General features: G+C 55.0%; 1 protein-coding gene, 1 long non-coding RNA gene and 1 other non-coding gene across 4 annotated transcripts; 1 reads left to right on the top strand and 2 right to left on the bottom strand.

The window, feature by feature from the left end:
* Positions 1-92: 92 nt before the first annotated feature.
* On the bottom strand, positions 93-4987 carry LOC133235770 (uncharacterized). The gene is made up of 2 exons (XR_009732637.1): positions 4802-4987; positions 93-2396 (listed from the first exon to the last, which is right to left on the bottom strand). It is a non-coding gene; the product is annotated as an uncharacterized LOC133235770 (long non-coding RNA).
* Positions 1623-1695, bottom strand: TRNAW-CCA (transfer RNA tryptophan (anticodon CCA)). Its single transcript has one exon. It is a non-coding gene; the product is annotated as a tRNA-Trp (tRNA).
* Positions 4314-25278, top strand: PTPN23 (protein tyrosine phosphatase non-receptor type 23). 2 transcript variants are annotated; one of them, XM_061397639.1, is made up of 25 exons: positions 4314-4527; positions 11408-11482; positions 17351-17478; positions 17665-17741; positions 18233-18282; positions 18369-18500; positions 18687-18767; positions 18857-18988; positions 19072-19119; positions 19448-19504; positions 19586-19644; positions 19791-19870; positions 19983-20097; positions 20186-20251; positions 20544-20689; positions 20877-21188; positions 21264-21418; positions 21507-21658; positions 21730-21909; positions 21998-23699; positions 23775-23959; positions 24046-24150; positions 24219-24357; positions 24433-24546; positions 24616-25278. In XM_061397639.1, the coding sequence occupies exons 1-25, from the start codon at positions 4444-4446 to the stop codon at positions 25093-25095; spliced, it is 4854 nt and encodes a 1617-aa protein (XP_061253623.1). In that variant the 5' UTR covers positions 4314-4443; the 3' UTR covers positions 25096-25278. The 2 variants fall into 2 exon arrangements, with proteins under 2 accessions (XP_061253623.1, XP_061253624.1); XM_061397640.1 differs by lacking the exon at positions 4314-4527 and adding an exon at positions 5954-7341.
* The last annotated feature ends 161 nt before the right edge of the window (positions 25279-25439 follow it).

The following is a 25439-nucleotide window of genomic DNA, read 5'->3' as shown; positions in this document are numbered from 1 at the left end:
TGAATACCCTGTATTCACACACCCAGAAATTCCATTGCTGGGGCACCGAAACATAGGGAGTTGTCAACTGAAAAAAAAAAAGGAACAACCTAAAAGTTGACAATTATGTTTTATTCAGAAGCCTCACTGAAGACTTAAGCCTGCGATGTAGTCGCTCAGCTCGGAGGGACTGTTCTAAAGATGTAAGGGAGGAGCCAGAATGTATGAGTTTTTTTTTTTTTTTTTGCTGAGGAAAAAATGTGCAGTTGGCCATCCAAGGGCTTCCCAGGTGGCACAGTATTAAAGAATCCTCCTGCCAATGCAGGAGATGAAAGAGACATGGGTTCGATCCCTGGGTTGGGAAGATTCCCCTGGAGTGGGAAGTGGCAACTCACTCCAGTATTCCTGCCTGGAAAACTTCAGGGGCAGAGGAGCCTAGTGGGCTACAGTCCATGGTTGCAAAGAGACAGACACGACAGACACACACACGCATGCACGCCATCCAAAGATTACCGCTAATCACAAAAACGGACACAAAAATCTCAAGTTAATGATTTGAGAGCTTTTCTACATGGGAAGATGCCAGAGGGTGGGCTTGTTGAAATCTTTCCTTTGATAAGCATGCTATTTAGGGCCAGTGTCCTGCTGTTCTCCATCCTGAATCTCTCCCGGGGCACGCAGGGGGCCGTGGTGGCTGATGGCTTTGTGGTCACAACATTCTTCATTTACTGAAATGGCAGGTGACAGTCTTTGTTCACAGCGTCAACACGACTAAATCATGTCAGTTTCCTGTAGCGGTGGCACCAATTCCAGCCTCGTTTGCAGCGCGTGAGAGGTCCTGTGGCTCCACGTCCTCACCAATACTGACGTATACTCATCCATTAGGCTCATTTGTCCCATGAGCACAAAGTGAACTGTCCCTGCAGTTTGGGTCCCATCCTCGTGGTTACTGATGAGGTCTGACATCTTTCCATGAGTTTTTGGCTGAGAACTTTTGATATTTATATATTGTAGATGGTCCTCTTTCTTGCTTATGTCTCACAGATATCTTGTCTCGATTTGGTCTTTCCATTGTCTTTATGGTGTCCTGTTTTAACTGCCATCTCATATACTGTATATTGTTCATTGTGTTAATATCTAACTCCCCCATTAGACTGTAATCTCATGAGGGCAGACATCTTTGCTTGTTTTATTCAGCAGTGCCTAGAACAGTGTCTAGGGCACAGTGGGTATTGAACGGACACTAGCTAAATAAATGAACTAGAAGGGAGGAGACCCAGGCCCAACCTGGACTCTTCATCCACTTATTGGCAGACTTGAGTGGTCCACTCCCCAACCCAGGCCTCAGTTTCTGCATCATTAAAATGGATCCACATTAATAAAATGGGGGAGGGTGTCTGTCTTTGAGGTCATTCCAATTCTGACAAGATAGTTGTCTTGAGAGGGGTGAACAGGCCAGTTTACCTTGGCTGAACGGGGTATTTGCTGCCCCCTAGTGACGGGACCTACCCTTCAGCAGTACAAGTGAGTCTTGAAAGAAAGAAAGTGAAGTCGCTCAGTCCATGGGATTCTCCAGGGATTCGTCCACGGGATTCTCCAGGCAAGAATACTGGAGTGGGTTACCATTTCCTTCTCCAGGGGCTCTTCCTGACCCAGGGATCTAACCTGGGTCTCCTGCATTGGAGGCAGACGCTTTCACCTCTGAGCCACCAGGGAAGCTCAATGCTGCCCATCTCTGTGAGGAAATAGGTGCACTACGAGGGCAATGGCATTGGAGAAGGAAATGGCAACCCACTCCAGTATTCTTGTCTAAAGAATCCCGTGGACAGAGGAGCCTGGTGGGCTGCTGTCCATAGGGTCGCACAGAGTCGGGCACGACTGAAGCGACTCAGCAGCAGCAGGAGGGCGCCACTCACCCCAGAGACATCTTTTCTGCTGTATCGCTTCCAGTGAGCCATCCTCACCCCAGTGCCTCAGTATTCCATGCCCCTTCACCCCTTGGTGCCTCTTTGATGCCTCTCATGCTAACTGCCCTTCATGTCACTGAGACCATGTGTTATGGGTCGAATTATGTTCCTCAAAATTCATATGCTGAAGTACTAGCCCCCAGTACCTCAGAGGCTGACTGTATTTGGAAATGGAATCTTTAAAGAGATAATTAAATGAGGTCATGAGGGTGGACCCTAATCCAAGGTGGCTGGGGTCCTTATAAGAGGAGATTACAACAGAGACATGCACAGAAGGAAGACCACGTGAAGACACAGGCAGAAGACATCCACCTACAAACCAAGAAGCAAGGGTTCAGGACAAACCAGCCGTGCTGACACCGTAGTCTGTTTTTCCACCTCTGAGCAGGTGGTCCCAAGATGGTCCTCCAGAAACAAGCTTTTTAAGATGCTGGTAAAATTTTCTTTTTCCTTAAAAAAAAAAAATTACCTGCAAGATCTTACATTAAAAAAAATTCCATTTTAACCATTTTTAAGTGCACAGGTCAGTGGCATTAGGTATTAATACATTCACATGGTTGTGCAGTCATCTGTCTCCAGAATTTTCTCATCATCCCACCCTGTAACTCTGTGCCCACTGAATACTAATTCCCCATTCCATCCTCCTTCCAGTCCCTGAGAAGTCACCATTCTACTTTTTATTCTTACAAATTTGACTACTCTTAACTGATTTAGGTGGAATCAGCTCAGATGTTAAAGAATCCTCCTGCAACGAAGGAGAGCCAGGTTCAATCCCTGGATTGGGAAGATTCCCCTGGAGAAGGGAATGGCAACCTCTCCAGTATTCTTGCCTGGAGAATCCCCATGGGCAGAGGAGCCTGGTGGGTTACAGTCCACGGAGTGGCAGAGTTGGACGTGACTGAGGGACTAACACAGAATCTAACACAGTATTTGTTCTTTGGTGTCTGGCTTATGTCACTGGCATCGTGTCTTCAGGGTTCATTTATGTTGAGCATGTATCAGAATGTCCTTCCTTTCTGAGGCTGAAGGACACAGTCCAGTGTATGCTGTACCACATCTCCCTTACCCATTCATCTATTGATTTATTTTTACCTCCTGGATATTATAAATAATGCTGCTGCGAACATTTGTGTACTTGATTTTCTTTTGCTCTAACTCCAGCTGGCATGAAGGTAGATCCTGGGTTGCAAAGGGGACCTGGGCCCTTGGTTGTGAGTGAACCCTCTCTTTTGAGCCATGGTCTCCTCCACATCTTCTCTTGAACGACTTCAGGGAATCTATATCCAGCTCAACACAGACAGTCCTGAACCCTTGTTCTTCTCTTCCAAACCTCTTCCTCCCTGTTTTACCATGTCAGAAAACAGCTGTGGAGCCACCCAGGTATATACTGGCTAGAAACTTGGAAATAATCTTTTATATTCTCAATCTCCTACATCCATTCATCCCAAGTTCTGCCACTTTTTTCCCCCCAAACATTTCTCAAACCTGCCCGTGTTTCATTTCCCTTTGCCCCAACCTGACAACATTTGTCTCCTGCAAGACTACAAAAGGTTCCTCGCTCATTTCCTTGCTTCTACTTTTGCCCTAACAAACCATTCTCCATTTTATGTGTTTTTAAAGCTAGGTAATATACACATAATTTTTAAATCCTTGCTCTACAGGTCATCTCTTCAGAGCTAATAACTGTTCTCTGCTCCCTGGTCCCCTTCCAGACTGAAAAGTATTCGCGTGGCTGTATATAGTCATCCCCACCCCCATCGCTCTAGGCCTCTCTCTCTTTTTCCCCTTCCGCTTTACACTTCATTTACCAGTTCTCTCCCCATCATCAAAAACGGACTTGGCCGTCTCTTAGGCAGTGCCTGGTCTTACAGGCTCAGCCGAGCGTGCCAGTCTCCAACCAGTCACTCCTCTGTTCCAAAGCTCTACACCTGGGGTGAAACGCCTTGCTTGCTTCTTAGCCCTGTCTCCTTGGCCAGGCAGCCCCTACTCCAAGGCTGTTTTTAAGTCACTTCTGGGGGTGGCCTGCCACCACGTTATCTCTACCATAGCATCTGACCACATCTACCAAGGCCCTCGACACTACTTAGGGTCTACAAGTCTATGGCTACGTTCTCTAATGTCCTTCCCCTGAGTGGGGAGCGCCTGGAGCCCGAGCCAGGTCCCTGCGGTCTACTTAGGCCAGGAAGAAGAAACCAGTTACCTCCCTGCTTAGCAATTAGATGCAGATAGACTACGACTCCCAGAAACCCTTTCGCCTCGGGCTGGAGGTTTGCCCTCTACACGTGCCCGCGTGCAAGAAACTGAGCATGCGCACCGGAAAATGAGCCTGCGCAAAGGGCTGCACGGGAGGGGACCGCCTCTCCCAGCAGGCAGTAGGGGCATTTTTTTCATCCCCGCGTGACAAGTGACTTCCGGCGTGGAGGGGCGGGGTGCGTGGCTGAGCCTGCAGCTGAGAAAGCTTGGGGAGCGGCCGGGGGGCCGGCGGGTGCCTGCGGCCATGGAGGCCGTGCCCCGCATGCCCATGATCTGGCTGGACCTGAAAGAGGCCGGTGACTTCCACTTTCAGCCAGCCGTAAAGAAGGTGAGGGCAGCTCCTCCTCCCCGCCCCCGCCCCTCTTCTCCCGCGTCTCTCCGTCCGCCGGCTCGTGACGCCCCCTGCGCGTCTATCATCTCCCCAGGCCCTGTCGCAGGGTCGGGTGAGGCCAGGAGGGGCCTCCGCTGGCTTTCCTTCGCCTGGCGCACCCCCCATCACACCCTGTCTGACCCCTGCGCGCTCGCAGAGCTTCTCCCCCCACCCCCCCCCCCCACCCCTCGACCCCACCAGCCCCGGGTAGCCCCCGCTGTCTGATCGGAACCTGCTTTCCGATTCCTTCCCCGGCCATCCGCGATCCCCGCCGAGGCACCTCACTTCCTCGGTGTGACGCTTTGGACCTAGTTCTGCTCCTCCCCTCATCCACGCCAGCACCGCCCTGGGGGATCGGTGGGTGGCCTTTAACCGTCTGGTGGAAAGGCTGTGCCTGGCCCTCGTGCTGTCCGTCTACGACCGGATGGCTCGAGAATGTGTTTTAAGGCCCCGGCCAGCCTGATCTCTGCGATTGGAGTCGCTCTAACACTTGGTGCAATTCTGTCTGGTCTCAGAAGAAGACCCGTAATCTGGAGCCCCTTTGGATCGAAAGATACAACTCTGTCGTTTAGGGGAGTGTAACTGCTTTCGCGACTGCGCAGAGGGGATAAATAGTATTGTAGCTGCCAGAGCAACGCTAGCAGTCCTTTGTTGACTCTTCAGTTGGATGGAAGAGACAGGCAGTTTTGGCGTTGAGGGAGGCAAGGGACCGCTGTTGGGAGGTCAGGTGTGTCGACTGGGCATCAGGTACCCTGTGAGACATCTGCCTTGGGAAGGACCGTCTGGTACCATGGAAAGACAGAGCAGAAGTGAAAAGGAACAACCAGGAGGCTGCTGCAGGTTGACATCCTTGTGGTTTTAATGTAGCTGCTGCCAGAATCTTGACAGTGTCCCACTGAGTAAGGTGGTGGAGAAAAAAAAAGAAAGAAAATGGGTTGGGGAAGAAGTTTTCCAAGAAGGTCTCCCTTTCTCTGTTCACACTGCCACTGCCTTCCTTCAGACACTAACAGTTTGTATTCCTTTGAGTCCATCATTTAATCTCTTTGAGCATCTTTTTCCTCATTTGTAAAAGCAGAAAGTTAGATTAAAAAAAAAAAAAAAACAACTTTGGCCGAGCTTCCCAGCTTATGGGATCTTAGTTCCCTGACCAGGGATCAAACCCCAGGCTCCAATGGAGACTTCCCAGAAATTAGGTTAATTGATCTAAAGTTCCAAAATTTTACTTCTTCGGCAAAGTTTGGTCTCCTTTCCATCTACTGTTTTAATTCCAAGATGTATATCAAATTCAGAACAGAAGCTAAACACTCCCATCACCCACAAGGGTAAAAAGAATACATAGAGGAAGGAGACCTTGTTAGTATTAGAGAAAGTGAGACAAAATCTTGACCCTGGGTCAAGAATTAGGAAGTTTGGCTCAGGGTTCTAGAACTGCCGTTGTTGCTGATCTCTCTCTCCCATTTTTCTAACCTGCAAAAGAATGGCAGGATCTGGTGATCTCATCTACCCCTGGGGCGGCTCAGCTGGTGAAGAATCTGCCTGCAATACGGGGGACCTGGGTTCCATCCCTGGGTTGGGAAGATCCCCTGGAGAGGGGAAAGGCTACCCACTCCAGTATTCTGGGCTGGAGAATTCCAGGGACTGTATAATTCATGGGGTCACACAGAGTCGGACATGACTGAGCGACTTTCACTTTCATCTGCCTACAGAATTCTGGGCCATTGGTTGCTTGGTAAAAGGGCAGAGTAATGTCACAGAAATAGTGTAGACACTGGAATCAGGCAGACTTTGGTTTAAGTCCCACCTTTTCGACTTACTAGCTGAGTGACTTCAGCTGTTACAGATGATCACCTCACTAATCTGGGCCTCATTTTTCTCACCTGTAACAGGACTAATACTACACCTTATAAGCTGTGGGCATCAAGAGTTAACGCAGGGGCTTTGCTGCTGCTCCAGTGGTTAAGAATCTGCCTGCCAATGCAGGGCACATGGGTCTGATCTGCGGTGCAGGAAGATTCCACATGCTTTGGGACAGCTAAGCCCGTGTGCCACAGCTACTGAGCCTGCGCTCTAGGGCCCACGTGGCGCAACTCCTGAAGCCCTGGGCCCAGAGCCTGTCCTCTGCATCAAGAGACGCCGCCGCAAGGAGAAGCCTACGCGTTGCAGCAGAGTAGCCTCCGCTCGGAGCAACTGCAAAAAGCTGGAGCACAGCAGCAAAGACCTAGGGCAGCCAAAAATAAAATAAATAAAGAGAGAAAAACAAGATATACTTAAAAAAAAATGAGATAATGCATTTGAGTCCCTAGTACAGGCCTTGGCGTATTGTAAACAGTACTTTCAGCTTAGCATCCTCTTTCTCTGTTTAGGAAATAGCTCAAGTCCTATGACAGTCTGTGAGTTAGACATAGCAGGTAATTGTCCTTGTTCAGCCGGTAAGTCTTGTTCAGCTCTTTGTGACCCCATGGACTGCAACACGCCAGGCTTCCCCGTCCTTCACTATCTCCCAGAGCTTGCTCAAACTCATGTCCATTGAGTTGGTGATGCCATCCAACCTTCTCACTGTCGCCCCTTCTCCTCCTGCCCTCAGTCTTTCCCAGCATCAGGGTCTTTTCCAGTGTCAACTCTTCACATCGAGTGGCCAAAGTATTGGAGCTTCAGCATCAGTCCTTCCAATGAATATTCGGGATTGACTGGTTTGATCTCCTTGCTGTCCAGGGAACTCACAAGAGTCTTCACCACAATTCAAAAGCAGCTACTATGAACACCATATTACAGGTGAAAAGCCAAGCCCTGGCCTCACAGCAACCTAAGGGCACAGCCAGGACTTGATGTGTTTTGGTGTTTCTCTTTGGAAAAAGTCTTTCCAGCCTGTGTATTTTTAACTTATAACTTCTTTCCCTGCTTTTTCCTCCCAGTGGCTCTGAACCCTGGACATGCTTTCAACATGAAACTGTTCATAGGTCTCATTGTTCGCTCAGGAAAAAAGAACCCCAGCTTCTCCAAAGCCTGGCTGGGCTCGGGGGGCCCCTGGCCCTCAGCCCCAGCTGGCTGTCGTTTGTGTGGGTGCGCTGGGGTCCTGGCGGTGCCTTCTTGTATCTTACTCCGAATCCGTGTTGCCAAGGTCCAGGCTCTGCCTGCTGCAGGGCCTGCCTTCTCAGGCTCTATGGCGACCCTCACGTCCTGACCAGACCTTGTTTCTCGCCCTGCAGAAGTCTGTGCTGTAGGGACACTGTCCGAGAGATGGTCTCTGTCCTTTACTCTTGAACCTTCATCCGCCTCTTACCTCTGTGTAGTAGGGGGAGTGAGTGATCAAGCCATAGAGGATTTCGTCAGAGTTTAAAAAATCACCTCTCGGCTCCATTGACTCACCTTGTGGCCGGAGATTCGTTTTCACTTCCCATTTTTTTGGTGTTTTATGAGAACTGTATTTAAAAAATAGAAATGGATTGGTCTGGTGTGTGGTCAAGAATATGGGCTCTGGAGCCCAAACGCCGGGCTTCGCATCGGTGCTCTGTCGGTGGTTAATGCTGTGACCTTGGCGAGTGTCTCACCTTCCTTGCCTCAGTGTCCTCAGCTGTCAAATGGTGGCTACAACGCTGTCTACCTCTTTGGGTTGTTATTAGGGCTGAGTGACTTCCTGGGCACTGGGCGAGTGTCTGGCCCGTGGGTGGGAGCTCTGTGTTTGCTGCAGATCTTGGAGGAGGAATAAGACAGGTAGACAGCCTCCTTCAGGGACAGTTTGCTGCGGTCAGAGACATCATCTCTCACCCCTTCCCCACTGCGTGACCGCAGGGACAGGTGTTCCCAGCGATGGCAGCTGAAGCCCTGTTTCTGGGACTCTCGGATGTCACTCAGATCCCTTCGGCCTTTGTCCCACAGGGCCTCTGGGCTCCACTTTTACGGTCGCCTTGGGGTGACAAACAGAAGCCTCCTGTGAGAAGGGAGTTAATCAGAGAAAGAACATGTTCCCATTTAGATAGTCAAGTTTTACCCTGTAGCTCAGGTCACATTTTATGTCTGTGAATTGGGGGACGGGCGGGGTGAGGGATTGGCTAGATCACAGCGAGGATTATAAACCAAGAGCCCATAAACGGGCTTCAGCATGTCTGTAAACCCCCTGAACATGTTGGCAAATTCTTGTGTTTATGCATAGATGAATATTTGTAGGGAGATTGTTTCATGGCTTTTATCATGTTCTCAAAGGATCCAACAAGAGGCTAAGAAATGATGATGTAAAGAAAGTATTTTTTTAGGTATCATTTAGCTCAGCAACTCATTTTTTTTTTTTTTTTGGCCACATTGCTTGGCGTGTGAGATCTCAGCTCCCTGATCAGGGCTTGAACCCAGGCCACAGCAGTGAGAGTGCCAAGTCCTAACCGCTGGACCACCCAGGAGTTCCCTCAGCAGCTCTTAAGACATTTGTTTTCCAGATTTCAGACATACAGAAAAGTCGAAGGAATAATGCAGTGCTCACCCAAACTCTATCTACTTAATTTTGATAGTTGGGCTTCCCTGGTGGCTCAGTGGTAGAGAATCCGCCTGCCAACGCAGGAGAAGCAAGTTTGATCCCTGGAGAAGTGGCAACCCACTGCAGTATTCTTGGCTGAAAAATCCCATGGACAGAGGAGCCTGATGGGCTACAGTCCATGGGGTCATGCAGAAAAGAGCTGGACATGACTTAGCGAGTAGACAAGAGCAGTGGTAATAGTTCACTTGCACCGTGTGTTCTGTCTAAACACACACACACGTACATCCCGTGGACCTTTGCAAGTCAGCTGTGCCCATCTCAGCAGGTCCTAAGAGGATTTTCTCCTGTATAACTATACTGTTAGCATCACACCTTAGAAAATCCACAAACATTTTCTACTATGTTTTATATTTAAATTTCACCTGTTATCCCCAGACATCCTTTATAACTGTTTTTTTTCTAAACTCAGATCCAATCATGGTTTTCATAGGGTCATTGTTCTTTTTTTTTTTAATCTCTTTTAATCTACAATAGTCTCCTGCCCTCTAGCCCCCTAAATGATACTTGTTTTTCAAAGAGACTGAGATAAGTGTTGGGTAAATTGTTACATCGTCTCAATTTTTCTTAGTGTCTTCTTTGGTATTACTCAGTCTGTTCATCCATCCTGTGCATTTCCTGTAAAGGCAGCCATTTGCTGAGGATCGAACACATTGCATCAGGCCCCTGCCATTCCCGATAGACTCGTTATTTGGGGTGGGGGTGGTCGCTGATGTGACGCTGCTGGGAGGCACACTTTCTCAATGTGGGGAGAGCAGCCGCTGGTGCTATGGGAAGTGGTATTTTAGCTGAGCCTTAGCAGAGAAGGTGGTGGGGGCAACGTGTGGACAAGCATTGAGAGCTGAGAGCGGTCATTGCAGAGTACTGTTGGCTGGGTGTCCCTGGGAGCTGAAGGCTGTTGGGAGCTGACTGTGAAGATGAGATTTGGCCCCGGAGGTTTGGGGAAGCACTGTTGTGCACATTCTTCTCGGATTACTTCCCCCCACCCTTTATATTACAGCTCTTTCCCCATAATCTCACTGTCCTGAGAAAAGCAAGCTGGGCTTTATTTTTTTTCCCCCCAGGAGTGTGTATGTTTCAGAAGGATATAAAGTCAGGAATAACACTGGAGTCATGTTAGAAAGACAAATCTGACCACTGGATGAGGGGTGGATTGAAGGGGTGGGGAGTCCGGGCCAGAGGTGGACGGGGATAGCGAACTGGCAGGAGGTAAAACCAGTGGAAGAGGGTTGGGCTCAGAGATCTGGAGCTGAAGGAAGCTCAGGACTCGCTTCCCTCTGCCTGCCCCTCCTCTCGCTTCCCTGCCAGGCAGCTAACAAGGTGACACGGCCTCCCAGGCTCCCATGGGCTCACCGCGTGGCCACGTGTCACAGTCCCTGGGAACGGGCCCGGGAGACGGGTGGGCCGCCGCTGGACAGCGCAGGCCACCCCCTCCCTTCTCCGCCTCACAGACCTTGGCTGGGGCCTTAAGGAGCCTTGGGAGTTGGGGGTCCGTGCCCTTAGTGCATATGGAGTGATGGATCTGGGTCCCCAGACTGCAGACCCAGACGCCAGGTCCCCCAGCACGAGTGGTGGAGCTGCCACGATGTGTTGGTCTTGGTGGTCCAGGCCCCACCTCCAGGCTGGCGAGTGTGCCCACCGTCTTGAGAGTCAGCCCTGCCGTGGGCGGGGGTGCCAGCCCCGCCTCTGATGTGCGGAGTGACCTCCCCATCTCCCTTCCCCCGGATCATTCCCATCACACCGCCACAGGCCTTTCCTCGACGAGGAGGACGCTTATTTCTGTGGCGCCCCTTCCCCAGGTGGGCGGGCTGGCAGGGAAGGCTTTGCACACCCACTCTTCTGTGACTCTCTTTCTGACATTTGCTGGCGGGTTGGGATTACGATGGTGATCCCGGGCCCCAGCAGGGTCCCAGACACAAGGGAGGCTTGAAGTCGTGGCCAGTTTACCAATGCTCAGTAGGATCCCACTTCAGCCGACTGAGTTCCCCGGCTTCCTGGGCTGGCCCAGTTCTGGGTTTGGTAGGGAGGACGGCAGCATGGTGAGGGCCAGCCAGGGGATTCCAGCCACGTTGTGCAGGCGTATTTTCCATTTTGCTCAAAAAAGGAGGGTGCCCCAGAAAGTGTCTTAGCGCTGCCTTGCTACGGAGGCCGAGTTCCCAGTGGGGCAGGAGATGAGATGGTGGTAGAGGGTCTGGACTCCATCCTGAGCCATGGCTGGTGCTTGCGGGGGATTCCGAGGGCAGAAGCGGGAGCAGGAAGGATGCTCTGTGCCTGGTTCACAGCCTTCCCTCTCTCTCTCTCTCTCTCTCTCTCTAGTTTGTCCTGAAGAATTATGGAGAGAATCCAGAAGCCTACAATGAGGAACTGAAGAAACTGGAGTTGCTCAGACAGGTAGGAAGACAGTGTTTTTACACAGGTGTGAACAAAATTGGTTTGATTGGGAGATAAAACTGTTCTTATTTAAATTCAATCATTTTTCCTCTGTAAAAGCAAAATGATGGAAAATATATAAACTGTTGTCATTGCTCAGTCGTATCCAAGTCTTTGGGCCCGCATGGATTGCATTGCGGCAGGCTTCCGTGTCTTTCACTGTCTGCTGAAGGATGCTCAAACTCACGTTCATTGAGTCGATAATGCCGTTCAGCCGTCTCCTGCTCTCTGAGTCCTTGTCTTTCTGCCCTCAGTCTTTCCCAGCATCAGAGCATTTGCAGTGAGTCGGCTGTTTGTATCAGGTGGCCAGATTTTTATATTCAATGTCAGCAACAGTATTTCCAGTGAGTATTCAGGGTTGATTTCCAATAGGATTCACTAGTTTGATCTCCTGGATTGATGTTTATTTTGACTAGCTGAATGGGACTGACTTAACTGAATAAATAAATGTACCTTTTTCCCGACCCACAATTTGCCTTTGTAAGTTATGATTGCAGAGTGCACAGTAGGTTGCGCTACGGCGTAGCACAGGTATTTTCCAGTGGTCTGTTTTCCTTAGTTGAGTGTGTGTAGCTATGTCTTACCCTTTGAATATATCCCTCATTTCCTCTAGGTCTACCTCTGGTAAAATCAGCTCATTTTCTATGAGTGACAATCGGCGCCCTTTGCCACAAAGCTCCTGCGTATCAGTTTTCAGGCGCCGCCTCTTGCGGTCATCTGGACGGTCCCTTCTCCGTCTTGGTCACTTTGTAGCGTTCTGTCTTGGTCTGTGTCGCCAGTGGCGCCGTTTCACTCTGGGCTGGGCTGATCTTCTTACACTGTAAAGCTCTGCTGCATGCTTCTTTCCTGCAGCCCCTATGCTTGGAAATTTTGCTTCTGCCCATGTCTCAGTTATTCTGTTGCTTCAGGAAAGGACACCATCCGTGGGTCTGTTTGATCAATGGTTGTACCGTTGATATCCAGCCTCATGTGGCCGTGCCGGATCATGGAAACGGATGTCAAGTTCCGCCCTTGGGGACCCTCCTTCTGGGTCTTCATAGTGCCTGCTGCCAGTTTCCGTTTCTTCCCACATCTTTGGGGCCTTCTGCTTCCTCCCTGCTCTGTCCCAGTTTTACTGTCAGCGGTCTTTTTGTTGATGTTCATTCTGAGCGGGCGAGGAGGTACCCCGTTGCAGTTTTCATGTGAATTTTCCTGCTGATTAGCGATGCAGAGGCAGTGTTCCTAGGCTGTCGTTTAAGAGAGTCCCAGTCCAGTTTGTACCTGGTGAACGGGAGCTCTGGAAAGTGGGCCCCTTTTTGAATTCTGTTTTGATTACCCACCCCAGGACATTTCTGGAGGGCACGTGTCATTGAGAGCCCGGCAAGCCTTGAAAATGAATCCTGAGTGTGTTCCAAAGCACCGGGTTTCAAGCTGCTGTTATAGGAAACGGCCACAAGATGGCAGCACTTTTCCTGCCCAACTGGTGACTCTGGCAAGGGGAACCTTGGAGAAAGTCCTGCTCCTGGGCTGTCAAATAGAGGGGGATGTCCCAAAAAAATACACTGAAGGGCTGGGGTCCCTTGCTTCTTTCTCCTCACCTTTAACCCTCCAGACACCTCCCAGCCCCTGGAATCAAGGTGCTTAGGTGGTGGTGTTCATGGGTGGCCCAGTTTCATTTTTGGGGGAAAGGGGTGTTGGGGCTGATATTACACTGTAAAGCTGTACTAATTTGTTTTTCCAGGCTCTTGTGCTTGGAAATTTTGCTTTCTCCTATGTCCCATTATTCGTACTATTGCTTCAGGAAAGGACACCATCCATGGGTGTGTTTGATCAATGGTTGTCCCCTTGATATCCAGCCTCATGTGGGCCTGCCAGATCATGGAAACGGATGTCAAGTTCCGCCCTTGGGGACCCTCCTTCCGGGTTTTCATAGCGCCTGCTGCCAGTTTCCGTTTCTCTCCACATCTTTGGGGCCTTCCATTTTCTCCCTGCTCTCTCCCGGTTTTAGTCAGTAGACTTTTTGTTGATATACATTCTGAGCCGGATGTGAATTTCCCTGCTGATTAGCCACGCAGAGGCAGTTTTCATTTAAAAGAGCCCGAGTCCAATTTGTACCCCATGAGCAGGAGCTCTGGAAAGTGGGCCTCTTTTTGAATTCTGTTTCGATCACCCACCCCAGGACATTGCTGGAGGGCACGTGTCATTGACAATCCCAGCACACATGCACACACAGGTCTTCAAGCTGCTATTCCAGGGAACAGCCACAAGACAGCAGCACGTTTCTTGCCCGACTGGTTCCTCTGGCAGAAAGCCTTAAGGAGTCCTGCTCCTGGGCTGTCAAATAGAGGGGGATGTCCCAGAAAAACCCTGAAGGGCTGTGGTCCCTTTCCCCTCACCTTTCACCCTCAAGACACATCCCACCCCGTGGAATCAAGGTGCCTTTAGGTGCTGTTGTTCCCGGGTGGGCCGAGTCTCAGGCTGGAGGCGGGACGTCCAGCACAAGGAGGCAGCCTGCAGGTCCTCTTTCAGCTCAGAGGTTCCACCATCCTTTGGGAGTGCCTGCTTGGTTTAAGTGCTTGAGGGCCCAGCTGGATCTGCAGTTGGTGGTCCCATCCAGAGGGTTCAGGCCCTCCAGGGGCAGATCGCAGGCTCACTGGCTGACTTGTCCTCCCCAGCTCTCCCAGCCAGCCATGCAGTCGCGCCTTGATTCCAGAGCTGCCCAGACCCAGGCACGCGACAGCCAGACCTTGTCACTGAGGCCTGAAGGCCTTGTAGTAGACTCTTGTTGTTATTTAGTTCTTTATTTGGTATTTCATTTGGAGCTGATCAATGCGTAGAATATTTTAAACATTTTTTATTGGTTAAGTGTACCTAAATGAGGTAGCCGGATATATGCAACTGTCTTTTACTTTCCACTTGTTCACTGCCTTTGTACGTTGTGACTCCGCAGTGTAGAATAGGTTGCCCGTTGCTGTAGCATGCGTCTTTTTTCAGATAATGTATTTTCCCTACTTGAGGGTTGTACCTGTGTCTACCCTTTGAATTTCCCGCTCTCTTCCTATCCCCGTGCCTATGCGTTTCGTCACGTAGGTCCTGTCACTGGTTTTGAGACATCACGTCTTGTGGTTACCCTGTGATGGGTCCCTTTCTGTTTCTTCGTTCACTTGGTAATGTTGTGTGTGGGTCTCTGTATGGTGATAGCAGTGGCCCAAATTAATTTTTTTTTTTTTGTGGGTGGGCAGGAGCTGATATTATTACATTGTAAAGCTGTGCTGCATGTTTGTCCAGTATTTTTATACTCTGTTGTTTTGTTCATTTTAAATTTCATTTCAAACTTACAGTGCATAGAGAATATTTTTAATGTTTATTTTTCCTGAGCTCTGATTGATTGATGTAGTGCGATAACATGCATGTTTTTCTTCCCCGGGATTATTTTTTTCGCACACTGTTATTACACATTCTGGAGTAGGTTCCCCCGTGCTGATCTGGAGTTACTGGCCTGTCCAGAGTGGACCAGGTTCTTATCTGCAGGGGCTGCTGTTTTTGGCATGTACTTCCCAGTGCCTCACGCCCAGTGCACTCCCACCCAGGAACCCTGACCTGCCCAGGTTGGGCGATGTGGGACCCAGTGTAGGCTACCGAGGCCTCAGGGGAACAGAGCAGGCAGTTGGTTCAGGTTTTTTTGTTTTAATGCAATTTTATTCTCTGAGTCATTTACAATTGTGCGTGTGCTTGAGATAAGGGAACATGATCCACATATGCATGTATCAGTTCTTTTCCCATTCTGTTTTCATATACATCATCACAGAGTGGTGAGCAGATTTCCATGTACTATTCAGTTGGACCTTTCTGTTCATCTTATAGATGAGCATATTTAATGTTATATGTATACATAATATATACTTTATAGATAGTACAAAGCATACATAGATTATGTATGTATAATTATGTATATCTTATTCAAAATGTTTATATCTCCATCTTCTCCAGCTTTCCTTTTATGACTCTAAATTTGTTTAGTAAGTCAATAATAGGTGTTTGGCAAGTTCGTTTGTATCCAGTTCTTTATCTGTGGTATTACAGAATGTTTTTCTTTCCATATTTGACTGACTGTGTGTTATCATCTCCAGATCCATCCAGGTTGCTGCCAGTGACACTCTGCATTCTTCTTTATGGCTGCTTGTCCGCTGTGTGGCTGTAGGTTTTGGACGCTTGCATCCTTGCCTGTTGTAAACAGTGTCCCAGTGAGCTTTGGGGTTCCCATGTCTTTTGAAGGATGGTGTTCGCTGCATCATTCCTAGGAGTGGATTGCCGCACGGGTTGGTCGCTTGTTTCCGTTCATGAACCCGCATCTGTAGCATGGTGGCTCTTAGCAGTTTACATTCCCAGAGCAGTGTAGGATGGTTCCCTTTTCTCCATGGCTTCTCCAGCATTTAACTGTTTGTAGACTTTGTGCTGAGTACTGAAAGATGATACCTCATCGTCATTTTGATTTGCACTTCTCTTAAGAATTAGGAGTGGTGAAGGTATGTTTATGTGCGTTTTTACTTTCTAAGGATGAGTAAGATTTACTTTGGAAATTGGCTTTTGAAAGCCATTGCTAATGAATTCTTACCTACCGCTATTTCTAGAGCATACGTGTCTTTTTTAGTCTCACAGGCCTTGTGAGTATTTTGCGTTCTTGAGCACAGGTTTTCCAGTTGTTGTTACCAGAAACGGCCATAAGATGGCAGCATTTCTTCAGACCCAGCTTTAGTCACTGGAGCAATCAGTCTCAGGAGAAAGAGTTGGGTTCCTGGGTTGTAATTAGAGTGCAAAGTGCACAGAGAAATATGCAAGGGCTTGCGTCTCACCCTTCCACTACTTCCTCACTACTTCCTCACACTTCACCCACCAGTCAACGTAACCCCAGAAAGGTGCTCTGTTGGGGGTGCTGCCAAAGGTCTGTGGATGGACTTTAAGGGAGGAGGCTGGAAGTGGGCTGCAGACTGTAGACTTGCAGTAGCTGTGGGAGGGCCGGCCTGGATCTGGAGTTTGGGGTCCTGTGGAGAGGGGACCAGGCAGTACAGATCCAAGGATGGCTGAGACTGGCTGCCCCAGACTCCCCAGCTCCCTCAGCCCTGGGACAGTCCAGCCCTGGGACCCAAACCTGCTCAGGCTGTGAGGATGGCAGCAGCCCAGGTCACCGAGGCCCGAGGGGAATACTGCAGGCCTTTCTTCTTCTATTTCTTTGTTTAAAAAGTTTATATATGTATAGTGGATTGATTAGCAGTGTTGCTTTAGGTTATAGCAACCTGATTCTTTATATTTTATACCATTCTAACATTTGAGGAGAGAGTTTACTTACCAATAAAATCAAAGATGTCCCTGTATGTTTGTACAGAGTAGGATGCACTACTGAAACCTACCCAGGGATCATCTCTTCAGATGGAACTGTGTAGATTTCTCTTTGTATAACTAGTTGGCTCTGTTTCTGTGAATTATGTTGCTTATCTTTTAGATGCGTCTTTCTCCCCAGCAGTAAGCGTGTTATGGACATGTTGACATGTCAGTAGAGAGCCTTGTCCTCAGTTGTCATGGCTCTTGTAGCTCATATTTTTAGATACAGAAATATGGGTCAAACATTAAGTACATTAAAAATTTTAAGGCATGTTTTATGGAAAAGTGGAGCCGGTTTGGTGGAAGCGTCTGGCGGGATGGTTGTGCAGTGACTGCAGGTAGCTGTTGCCTTCCTTTGGTTTCTTACGCTGCACAGTCCGCTAGCCCCGACGTGTCCGTCTGGGCCTTTGTGGGCACACAGGCGCGTCTTCCGCTCCAAATGATGGCCGGCCTCCTCTCTCCCTCCCGCAGAATGCCGTCCGTGTCCCACGTGACTTCGAGGGCTGCAGTGTCCTCCGCAAGTACCTGGGCCAGCTCCACTACCTGCAGAGTCGGGTCCCCATGGGCTCGGGTCAGGAGGCCGCCGTTTCTGTCACCTGGTGAGTGCGGGCGGGCAAAGCCAGGGGAGCCTGAAGGGTGCCCCTCTCCCCCTCCCCGTTTCCTTGCTGTAGAGGATGGGGAGCTGCTTGGGGTGGTTTTCCCCAGACCCCCTCCCTCCCGCCCTGCACTGGGAGGGGGCTCGCTTCACCAGCTCCCCCCTCACAACTGTGGTGGCCTGTCCCCAGGACTGAGATCTTCTCTGGGAAGTCTGTGGCCCACGAGGACATCAAGTACGAGCAGGCCTGCATTCTCTACAACCTTGGTGAGCTGCCTCTCCCCTTCCCTGGGGCCCCCTCGCCCCCGGCCCTGCCCCTCTCAGCAGAAGACACCTAAATCCTGACCCTGTCTTGCCTCCGTCAGCTCTGCCCGCCTCCTGGGCCGCAGGGAGCCCCCTGGTGGGAGGCTCTTGCTAGGCTGCCTGCTCTTGGAGTTGCTGCTGTGCTCCAGGCACAGAGCTGGCCTCTCCTCTTTGTCTGGACACCCCATCTCGCCCCCCACCCCCATGGTGGCTCAGGTTTGCTTCTGGCTGGAGGAGACCAAGGCTGGCCTAGCCATCAACCCTGCTGGTGCAGCCTCAGCCTGGGGAGCAGAGTCCTGTGAGGGCCCCTTCCCTCCCCTGGTCCCTGCCTGGCGCAGAGCTGGAGCTCCGTCCCCCAGATCCACTGGGTCCCCGCCCACCCCGCGCCTCACCCTGGGCGCCAACGTGGGCAGGAGCCACAGCTGAGCCCTGACCCATGTTCCTTGCCTCCCTAGGGGCACTGCACTCCATGCTGGGGGCCATGGACAAGCGGGTGTCTGAGGAGGTGAGGAAGCAGGGTGGCATGCTGTCAGCTCCAGAGTGAACCCCATCCCCTGGAGCGGCTCCGCTTCTGACAGCCCCTCCCCCCAGGGCATGAAGGTCTCCTGCACCCACTTCCAGTGTGCGGCCGGCGCCTTCTCCTATCTGAGGGAGCACTTCCCCCAGGCCTACAGCGTGGACATGAGCCGGCAGATCCTCACTCTCAACGTCAACCTCATGCTGGTGAGGAGCCGCCCTCGCTAGGGCTGGACGGTGGCGCACAGGTCAGGGAGGGACAAGCCGGGGCCTGGGCTGCGACCCTCTGAGCCCCAGGTGGGTCAGGAGCTGCTTGGAGGGGAGGCTGGGCAGAGAGGGGTGTGCGCGGTCTGTCCCGGTGAGGAAGGAGGGCCTCTGCACCCACTGTTCCAGGGCCAGGCGCAGGAGTGCCTCCTGGAGAAGTCCATGCTGGACAACAGGAAGAGCTTCCTGGTGGCACGCATCAGTGCACAGGTAGGCCCAGGGGACCGTGGCCCTCTAGGGACTGGGGCCGGACCTGGCCTCCTCCCAGTCCCCAACTTGGAGCCCATCCTGGCCCCCAGGTGGTGGATTACTACAAAGAGGCCTGCCGCGCCTTGGAGAACCCCGACACTGCCTCGCTGCTGGGCCGGATCCAGAAGGACTGGAAGAAGCTGGTCCAGATGAAGATCTACTACTTCGCAGCTGTGGCCCACGTGAGGGCGCCGCGGGCGTGGGGGTGGGGTGGGGCGGCGCTGGGGTGTCCCCCTCAGTAAGCAGGGCTGTGTCTTCCGTCCAGCTGCACATGGGGAAGCAGGCGGAGGAGCAGCAGAAGTTCGGGGAGCAGGTGAGCGAGCTGGGGTCAGGAGGGTGCTCAGGCTGTTCCAGCCCCGTTGGATCCCCGGTGGGGAGTGGTCCCCTCTGTCCTTCACCCCTCGGTCTCTGCCACCCCAGGGGACAGGCGCAGTGGTTCCCCCGAGTGGCTGCCTGGAGGTGGGCACTGTGGGCAGAGCTGCAGGCGGACACTAATCTTGGTGCTGTTGGCTGGCTGGCGTTGGCAGCCGCTCAGCCTCCTGTCTCCTCTGGGCTACCTGCTGGTCAGACAGGCTGGGTCGGGGAGGCAGGAGGAGCAGGGTCCACCAGAAGGCTGGACCAGGCTCTGCTGGCCCCTGCAGGTTGCGTATTTTCAGAGTGCCCTGGACAAGCTCAACGAAGCCATCAAGCTGGCCAAGGTAATGATGGGGGAGAGCCTGGCCGGGCCAAGGGGGTTCTGGCGCCGGCCGTGGGTGTACTGAGCTCCGCTCCCTGCACAGGGCCAGCCCGACACCGTGCAGGACGCACTGCGCTTCGCTATGGACGTCATTGGGGGAAAGTGAGTCTCTGGGCCTCGAGGGGCTCTGGTTCTTTGCCTGCATCGTTGGGAGGAAGCCACCAGGGCCAGAGAGCAGGGGCCCACATGGCAGGGGCGAGGTCCTAGGTCCCTGCTGACCACTCAAGACTGCCCCCCTCCCATGCCAGGTACAATTCTGCCAAGAAGGACAATGATTTCATCTACCACGAGGCCGTCCCAGCGCTGGACACCCTTCAGCCTGTGAAAGGTCTGAAGCTGAGGGGAGCCTGGGATGGGGTAGGGGGCGAAGATGTCGCACAACGGAGGCAGTTAAGGTTGGGTGGGCCTGGTCTCCAGGACTCTCTGCCTCTCCCTCCCAGGTGCCCCCTTGGTGAAGCCTTTGCCGGTGAACCCCACAGACCCTGCTGTTACGGGCCCTGACATCTTTGCCAAACTTGTACCAATGGCAGCACATGAAGCCTCATCACTGTACAGGCGAGTGAACAGACAACCCTGTTAGCCCAAGTTGGGATGTCTCAAGAGACACGGGCTGCCAACAAATTGGTCTGTCCCCTCCCTGCAGTGAGGAGAAGGCCAAGCTGCTCCGGGAGATGATGGCCAAGATTGAGGACAAGAACGAGGTCCTGGAGTGAGTGCAGAGCTGTGGGGAGGTGGGGTGGGATCCTCTAGTGCAGTCTGCAGCAGAGGGAGGGAGGGAGCGAGGGAGCAGGGTGGTGAATGGCCATGGAACAGCAGGCTCCTGGCTCAGCCTCCCTGCCCAGGGCCTCGTGTGCGTTTCCAGCAGTGCCTAGGGCAGGTTTTGTGCTGGTGGCTGGGACACTGTTGTGCTGCTAGGACCTTGGACGTTGCTTCATTTTGTGGGGGGGCTCCTTCCACGTGAGGGGTTGAGTCCACACCCACCTGGTCCTGTTGCCCCACAGCCAGTTCATGGATTCCCTGCAGCTGGATCCTGAGACAGTAGACAACCTCGACGCCTACAACCACATCCCACCCCAACTCATGGAGAAGTGTGCGGCTCTCAGCGTCCGCCCCGACACTGTCAGGAACCTCGTCCAGTCCATGCAGGGTGAGTACAGAGCAGGTGGAGGTCACCTGCTGTCCCCTGCTGGGCAGGGTCGGAGGTTCCCACCTCCCCGGGCACAGTACCCCCCGTGCCCTGGGGCTGCACTGCTCAGCCCGCACTGAGCTGCACGCGTGTGTGACGGGGCAGTTGTGCCCCAGGAGCTGACCCCCTCCTCTGTGCCCACGCACAGTGCTGTCAGGGGTGTTCACCGACGTGGAGGCCTCCCTAAAGGACGTCAGGGACCTCCTGGAGGAGGACGAGGCATTGGAACAGAAGCTGCAGGAGGCGGTGGGCCCGGCGGCGGCCAGCACGGCCACGTCCAAGGCTGAGCTGGCAGAGGTGAGGCGAGAGTGGGCCAAGTACATGGAGGTCCACGAGAAGGCCTCCTTCACCAACAGCGAGCTGCACCGCGCCATGAACCTGCACGTTGGCAACCTGCGGCTGCTCAGCGGCCCCCTGGACCAGGTGCGGGCCGCCCTGCCCTCGCCGGCCCTCAGCGCAGGTGAGCCCTCCTACCCCCTCGGGGCGGTCGGGCGGGGCGGTGGGGCTCCGGCCTCACTGCTGCTGCCGCTCCCAGAGGACAAGGCGGTGCTGCAGAACCTGAAGCGCATCCTGGCCAAGGTGCAGGAGATGCGGGACCAGCGTGTGTCCCTGGAGCAGCAGCTGCGAGAGCTCATCCAGAAAGACGACATCACGGCGGTGCTGGTGACGGCCGACCACTCAGAGATGAAGGTGGGCCGGGCGTGGGCGGCGGGCTGGCTCTTGGCACCTCACCTCAGCGGCAAGGCCCTGAGCGCCTGTCCTCCCCACACCCCCACAGAAGCTGTTTGAGGAGCAGCTGAAGAAGTACGACCAGCTGCGGGTGTACCTGGAGCAGAACCTGGCCGCCCAGGACAACGTCCTCCGGGCCCTGACCGAGGCCAACGTGCAGTACGCGGCCGTGCGGCGCGTGCTCGGCGACCTGGACCAGAAGTCAGTACCCAGCCCTGGGCCCACGCCCCGGAGCCGGCCTGCAGCGACTCACCTCCCGCCCTCTGCCCCAGGTGGAACTCCACACTGCAGAGCCTGGTGGCCTCCTACGAGGCCTACGAGGATCTAATGAAGAAGTCCCAGGAGGGGAAGGACTTCTACGCAGACCTGGAGAGCAAAGTGGCTGCTCTCCTGGAGCGCACACAGTCCGCCTGCCAGGCCCGCGAGGCGACACGCCAGCAGCTCCTGGACAGGTGAGTGTGGGGACACCCCGGGCACAGCTGCAGAGCCAGGCTGGGCTGAGGGGGCTCTGACTCCCCTTCTCCCTCGCTCACCCCACAGGGAGCTCAAGAAGAAGCCGCCGCCACGGCCCACAGCGCCAAAACCGCTGCTGCCCCGCAGGGAGGAGGGCGAGGCGATGGAGGCCGGGGACCTGCCTGAGGAGCTACGCAGTCTGCCCCCAGAGCCCTTCCTGGGGGCTGCCGCCCCACTCCACTTCCCTCCTGGCCCCTTCCCCAGCTCTGCAGGCCCAGGACCCCACTACCTCTCTGGCGCCTTACCGCCTGGTACTTATGCAGGTCCCACCCACATGCTGCAGCCCAGGGCCCCCCAGCCCCCGGGGCACCCAGGGGTGGCCGTGGCCCCTGGACCGGCTCTCTACACGGCCCCCGCCTATGCCCCAGAGCTGGGCCTCGTGCCCCGGTCTTCGCCCCAGCACGGCATGGTGAGCAGCCCCTATGGGGGGGTGGGGCCACCCCCTCCGCTCGCTGGCCTCCCCTCAGCGCCCCCTCCCCACTTCTCAGGCCACGAGTTCGTCGTGGGGGTTCGGCCAGCCACCACCACCGTAGATAGTGTCCAGGCCCCCATCTCTAGCCACACAGCCCCGCGGCCAAACCCTGCCCCGGCCCCTCCCCAGACCTGCTTCCCGGGCCCCCCACCACAGCCGTTGCCCCTGCCCTACACCTACCCAGTGGGGCCCAAGCAGCCCCTCACAGCACCCCCGGCCCAGCACCACTTCCCTCCCGGGGTACCTGCAGGCTTTCCAGCCCCGAGGATGGCACCCCAGCCTCCCCCCCAGCCCCTTCCACTCCAGCACCCACATGTCTTCCCACCCCAGGCTCCAGGCCTGGTGCCCGCCCAGGCCTCCTACCCTTTCGCCCCTCAGCCTGGGGTCCTGGGGCAGCCATCACCTGCCCTGCACACCCAGCTGTACCCCGGCCCCTCTCAGGACCCTCCACCCCCCCACTCCGGGGCTTTGCCTTTCGCCAGCGCAGGGCCCCCTCAGCCTCCCCACCCCACCCTGGCCTATGGTCCTGCCCCTGGCCCCAGAGCCCTGGGCCCGCAGGCAGCCGCTCTCTCCATTCGAGGCCCCCCACCTGCCATCCAGCCGGCCCCCACTCCCCACCTGGTGCCTTCACCCGCCCCTTCCCCGGGCCCCGGCCCCGTGCCCCCTCGGCCCCCTGCAGCAGAGCCGCCCCCCTGTCTGCGCCGAGGCACCGCTGCTGCTGACCTGCTGTCCTCCAGCCCTGAGAGCCAGCACGGAGGCCCTCAGCCTCCTGGGGGTGGGCAGCCCCTGCTGCAGCCCACGAAGGTGGACGCAGCTGAGGGCCGGCGGCCACAGGCCCTGCGGCTGATAGAGCGGGACCCCTATGAGCGCCCTGAGAGGCTGCAGCAGTTGCGGCAGGAGCTGGAGACCTTCCGGGGCCAGCTGGGAGCTGCGGGGGCCCTGGACACGGTGTGGCGGGAGCTACAAGACGCACAGGAGCTCGACGCCCGGGGCCGCTCCATCGCCATTGCCCGCTGCTACTCGCTCAAGAACCGGCACCAGGACGTCATGCCCTATGACAGCAACCGCGTGGTGCTGCGCTCCGGCAAGGATGACTACATCAACGCCAGCCGCGTGGAGGGGCTCTCACCCTACTGCCCCCCGCTGGTGGCCACCCAGGCCCCCCTGCCTGGCACGGCGGCCGACTTCTGGCTCATGGTGCATGAGCAGAAAGTGTCGGTCATTGTCATGCTTGTGTCGGAGGCCGAGATGGAGAAGGTGAGAGGGAGAGGTTGGGCGGGCACCCGGTGGGGACCCTGGAACACCAGCCCTAACTACCTGTTTGTGCCACAGCAAAAGGTGGCTCGCTACTTCCCCACCGAGCGGGGCCAGCCCATGGTGCACGGGGCCCTGAGCCTGGCCCTGAGCAGCGTCCGCACCACCGAGACGCACGTGGAGCGGGTGCTGAGCCTGCAGTTCCGTGACCAGAGCCTCAAGCGCTCCCTCGTGCACCTGCACTTCCCAACGTGGCCCGAGCTGTGCGTCTGCCTGCCGCCCTGGGTGGTGGTCGGGGGGTGATGTGGGCTCAGACTGGGTCTGGCTCAGAGCCCCCATCCCCCGGCAGAGGCCTGCCTGACAGCCCCAGCCACCTGCTGCGCTTCATCCAGGAGGTGCACGCCCACTGCCTGCATCAGCGCCCGCTGCACACGCCCGTCGTCGTCCACTGCAGGTAGGTTTGGGCAGCTCGCGGGCCCCTCGCGGGCCCGGGCCCGGCCTGACCCCATCTCCCGGCCGTAGCTCGGGAGTGGGCCGCACGGGGGCCTTCGCGCTGCTCTACGCGGCCGTGCAGGAGGTGGAGGCTGGAAGCGGGATCCCCCAGCTGCCCCCGCTGGTGCGGCGCATGCGGCAGCAGAGGAAGCACATGCTGCAGGAGAAGGTGAGGCTCAGCGGGCGGGCATGCGCCCTCCCCGCAGGGGACGGCCCCCAGCTCACCAGCCGTGTGCCCCCGCAGCTACACCTCAAGTTCTGCCACGAGGCAGTGGTGAGACATGTGGAGCAGGTGCTACAGCGCCATGGCGTGCCCCCTCCCAGCAAGCCCACGGCCGGCACCGGCATCACTCAGAAGGTGAGGGGGGCCCCTCCCGGGGGCTCTGAGCGCCTCATGCATCCTCTTCACCCACTCCTGTCTCCCCAGAATCACCTTCCTCAGGACTCCCAGGACCTGGTCCTCGGTGGGGACGTGCCCATCAGCTCCATCCAGGCCACGATTGCCAAGCTCAGCATCCGGCCTCCTGGGGGCATGGACTCCCCAGTGGCCAGCCTGCCAGGCCCTGTGGAGCCCCCCAGCCTGCTGCCTCCCAGCCTCCCAGAGTCCACCCAACTCCCCTCCTCTTCCCCACCCCCCCTTTCTTCCCCCTTGCCCGAGGCCCCCCAGCCTGAGGAGGAGCAGCCGGTCCCTGAGGCCCCCAGCCTGGGGCCGCCCTCCTCCTCCTTGGAGCTGCTGGCCTCCCTCACGCCTGAGGCCTTCTCCCTGGACGGCTCCCTGCGGGGTAAGCAGCGCATGAGCAAGCAGGACTTCCTGCAGGCCCACAATGGGCAGGGGCTGCGGGCTGCGAGGCCCACCGACGACCCCCTCAGCCTCCTGGACCCGCTCTGGACGCTCAACAAGACCTGACCGGGCGTGCCCGCCTGGTCTTCACTACACCGTCTCCTGGGCCCGTCTCTCATTCCTGCTGCCTTCAGCCCTGCCTGCCTTGGCCTGCACTATTGTGGGGTAGCGGGTCTTGGGTCAGGCTCCACTCCTCTGTGGGACCTGTTTTTCAGCTCTTTGCTATCGAATAAACAAACCTGTTCTGTGGCCGGTGTCTGCCCGTTGCTGCTCCTGGGAGGCCACTCCGACCTGCTTATGCAAGGAGTGTCTAGAGCTGGCGCCAGGTCACCCCCCGTCCCAACTTTGTAACTGCCCTGACTTCACGTGGCTCCTGGCAGGAGCCGCTCTGAGCTGAGCAAGGTCTAACC

Source organism: Bos javanicus, chromosome 22 (genome assembly GCF_032452875.1).
Source record: "Bos javanicus breed banteng chromosome 22, ARS-OSU_banteng_1.0, whole genome shotgun sequence".
NCBI classification, from domain to species: domain Eukaryota; kingdom Metazoa; phylum Chordata; class Mammalia; order Artiodactyla; family Bovidae; genus Bos; species Bos javanicus.
This window is presented reverse-complemented; position numbering and strand designations above follow the sequence as displayed.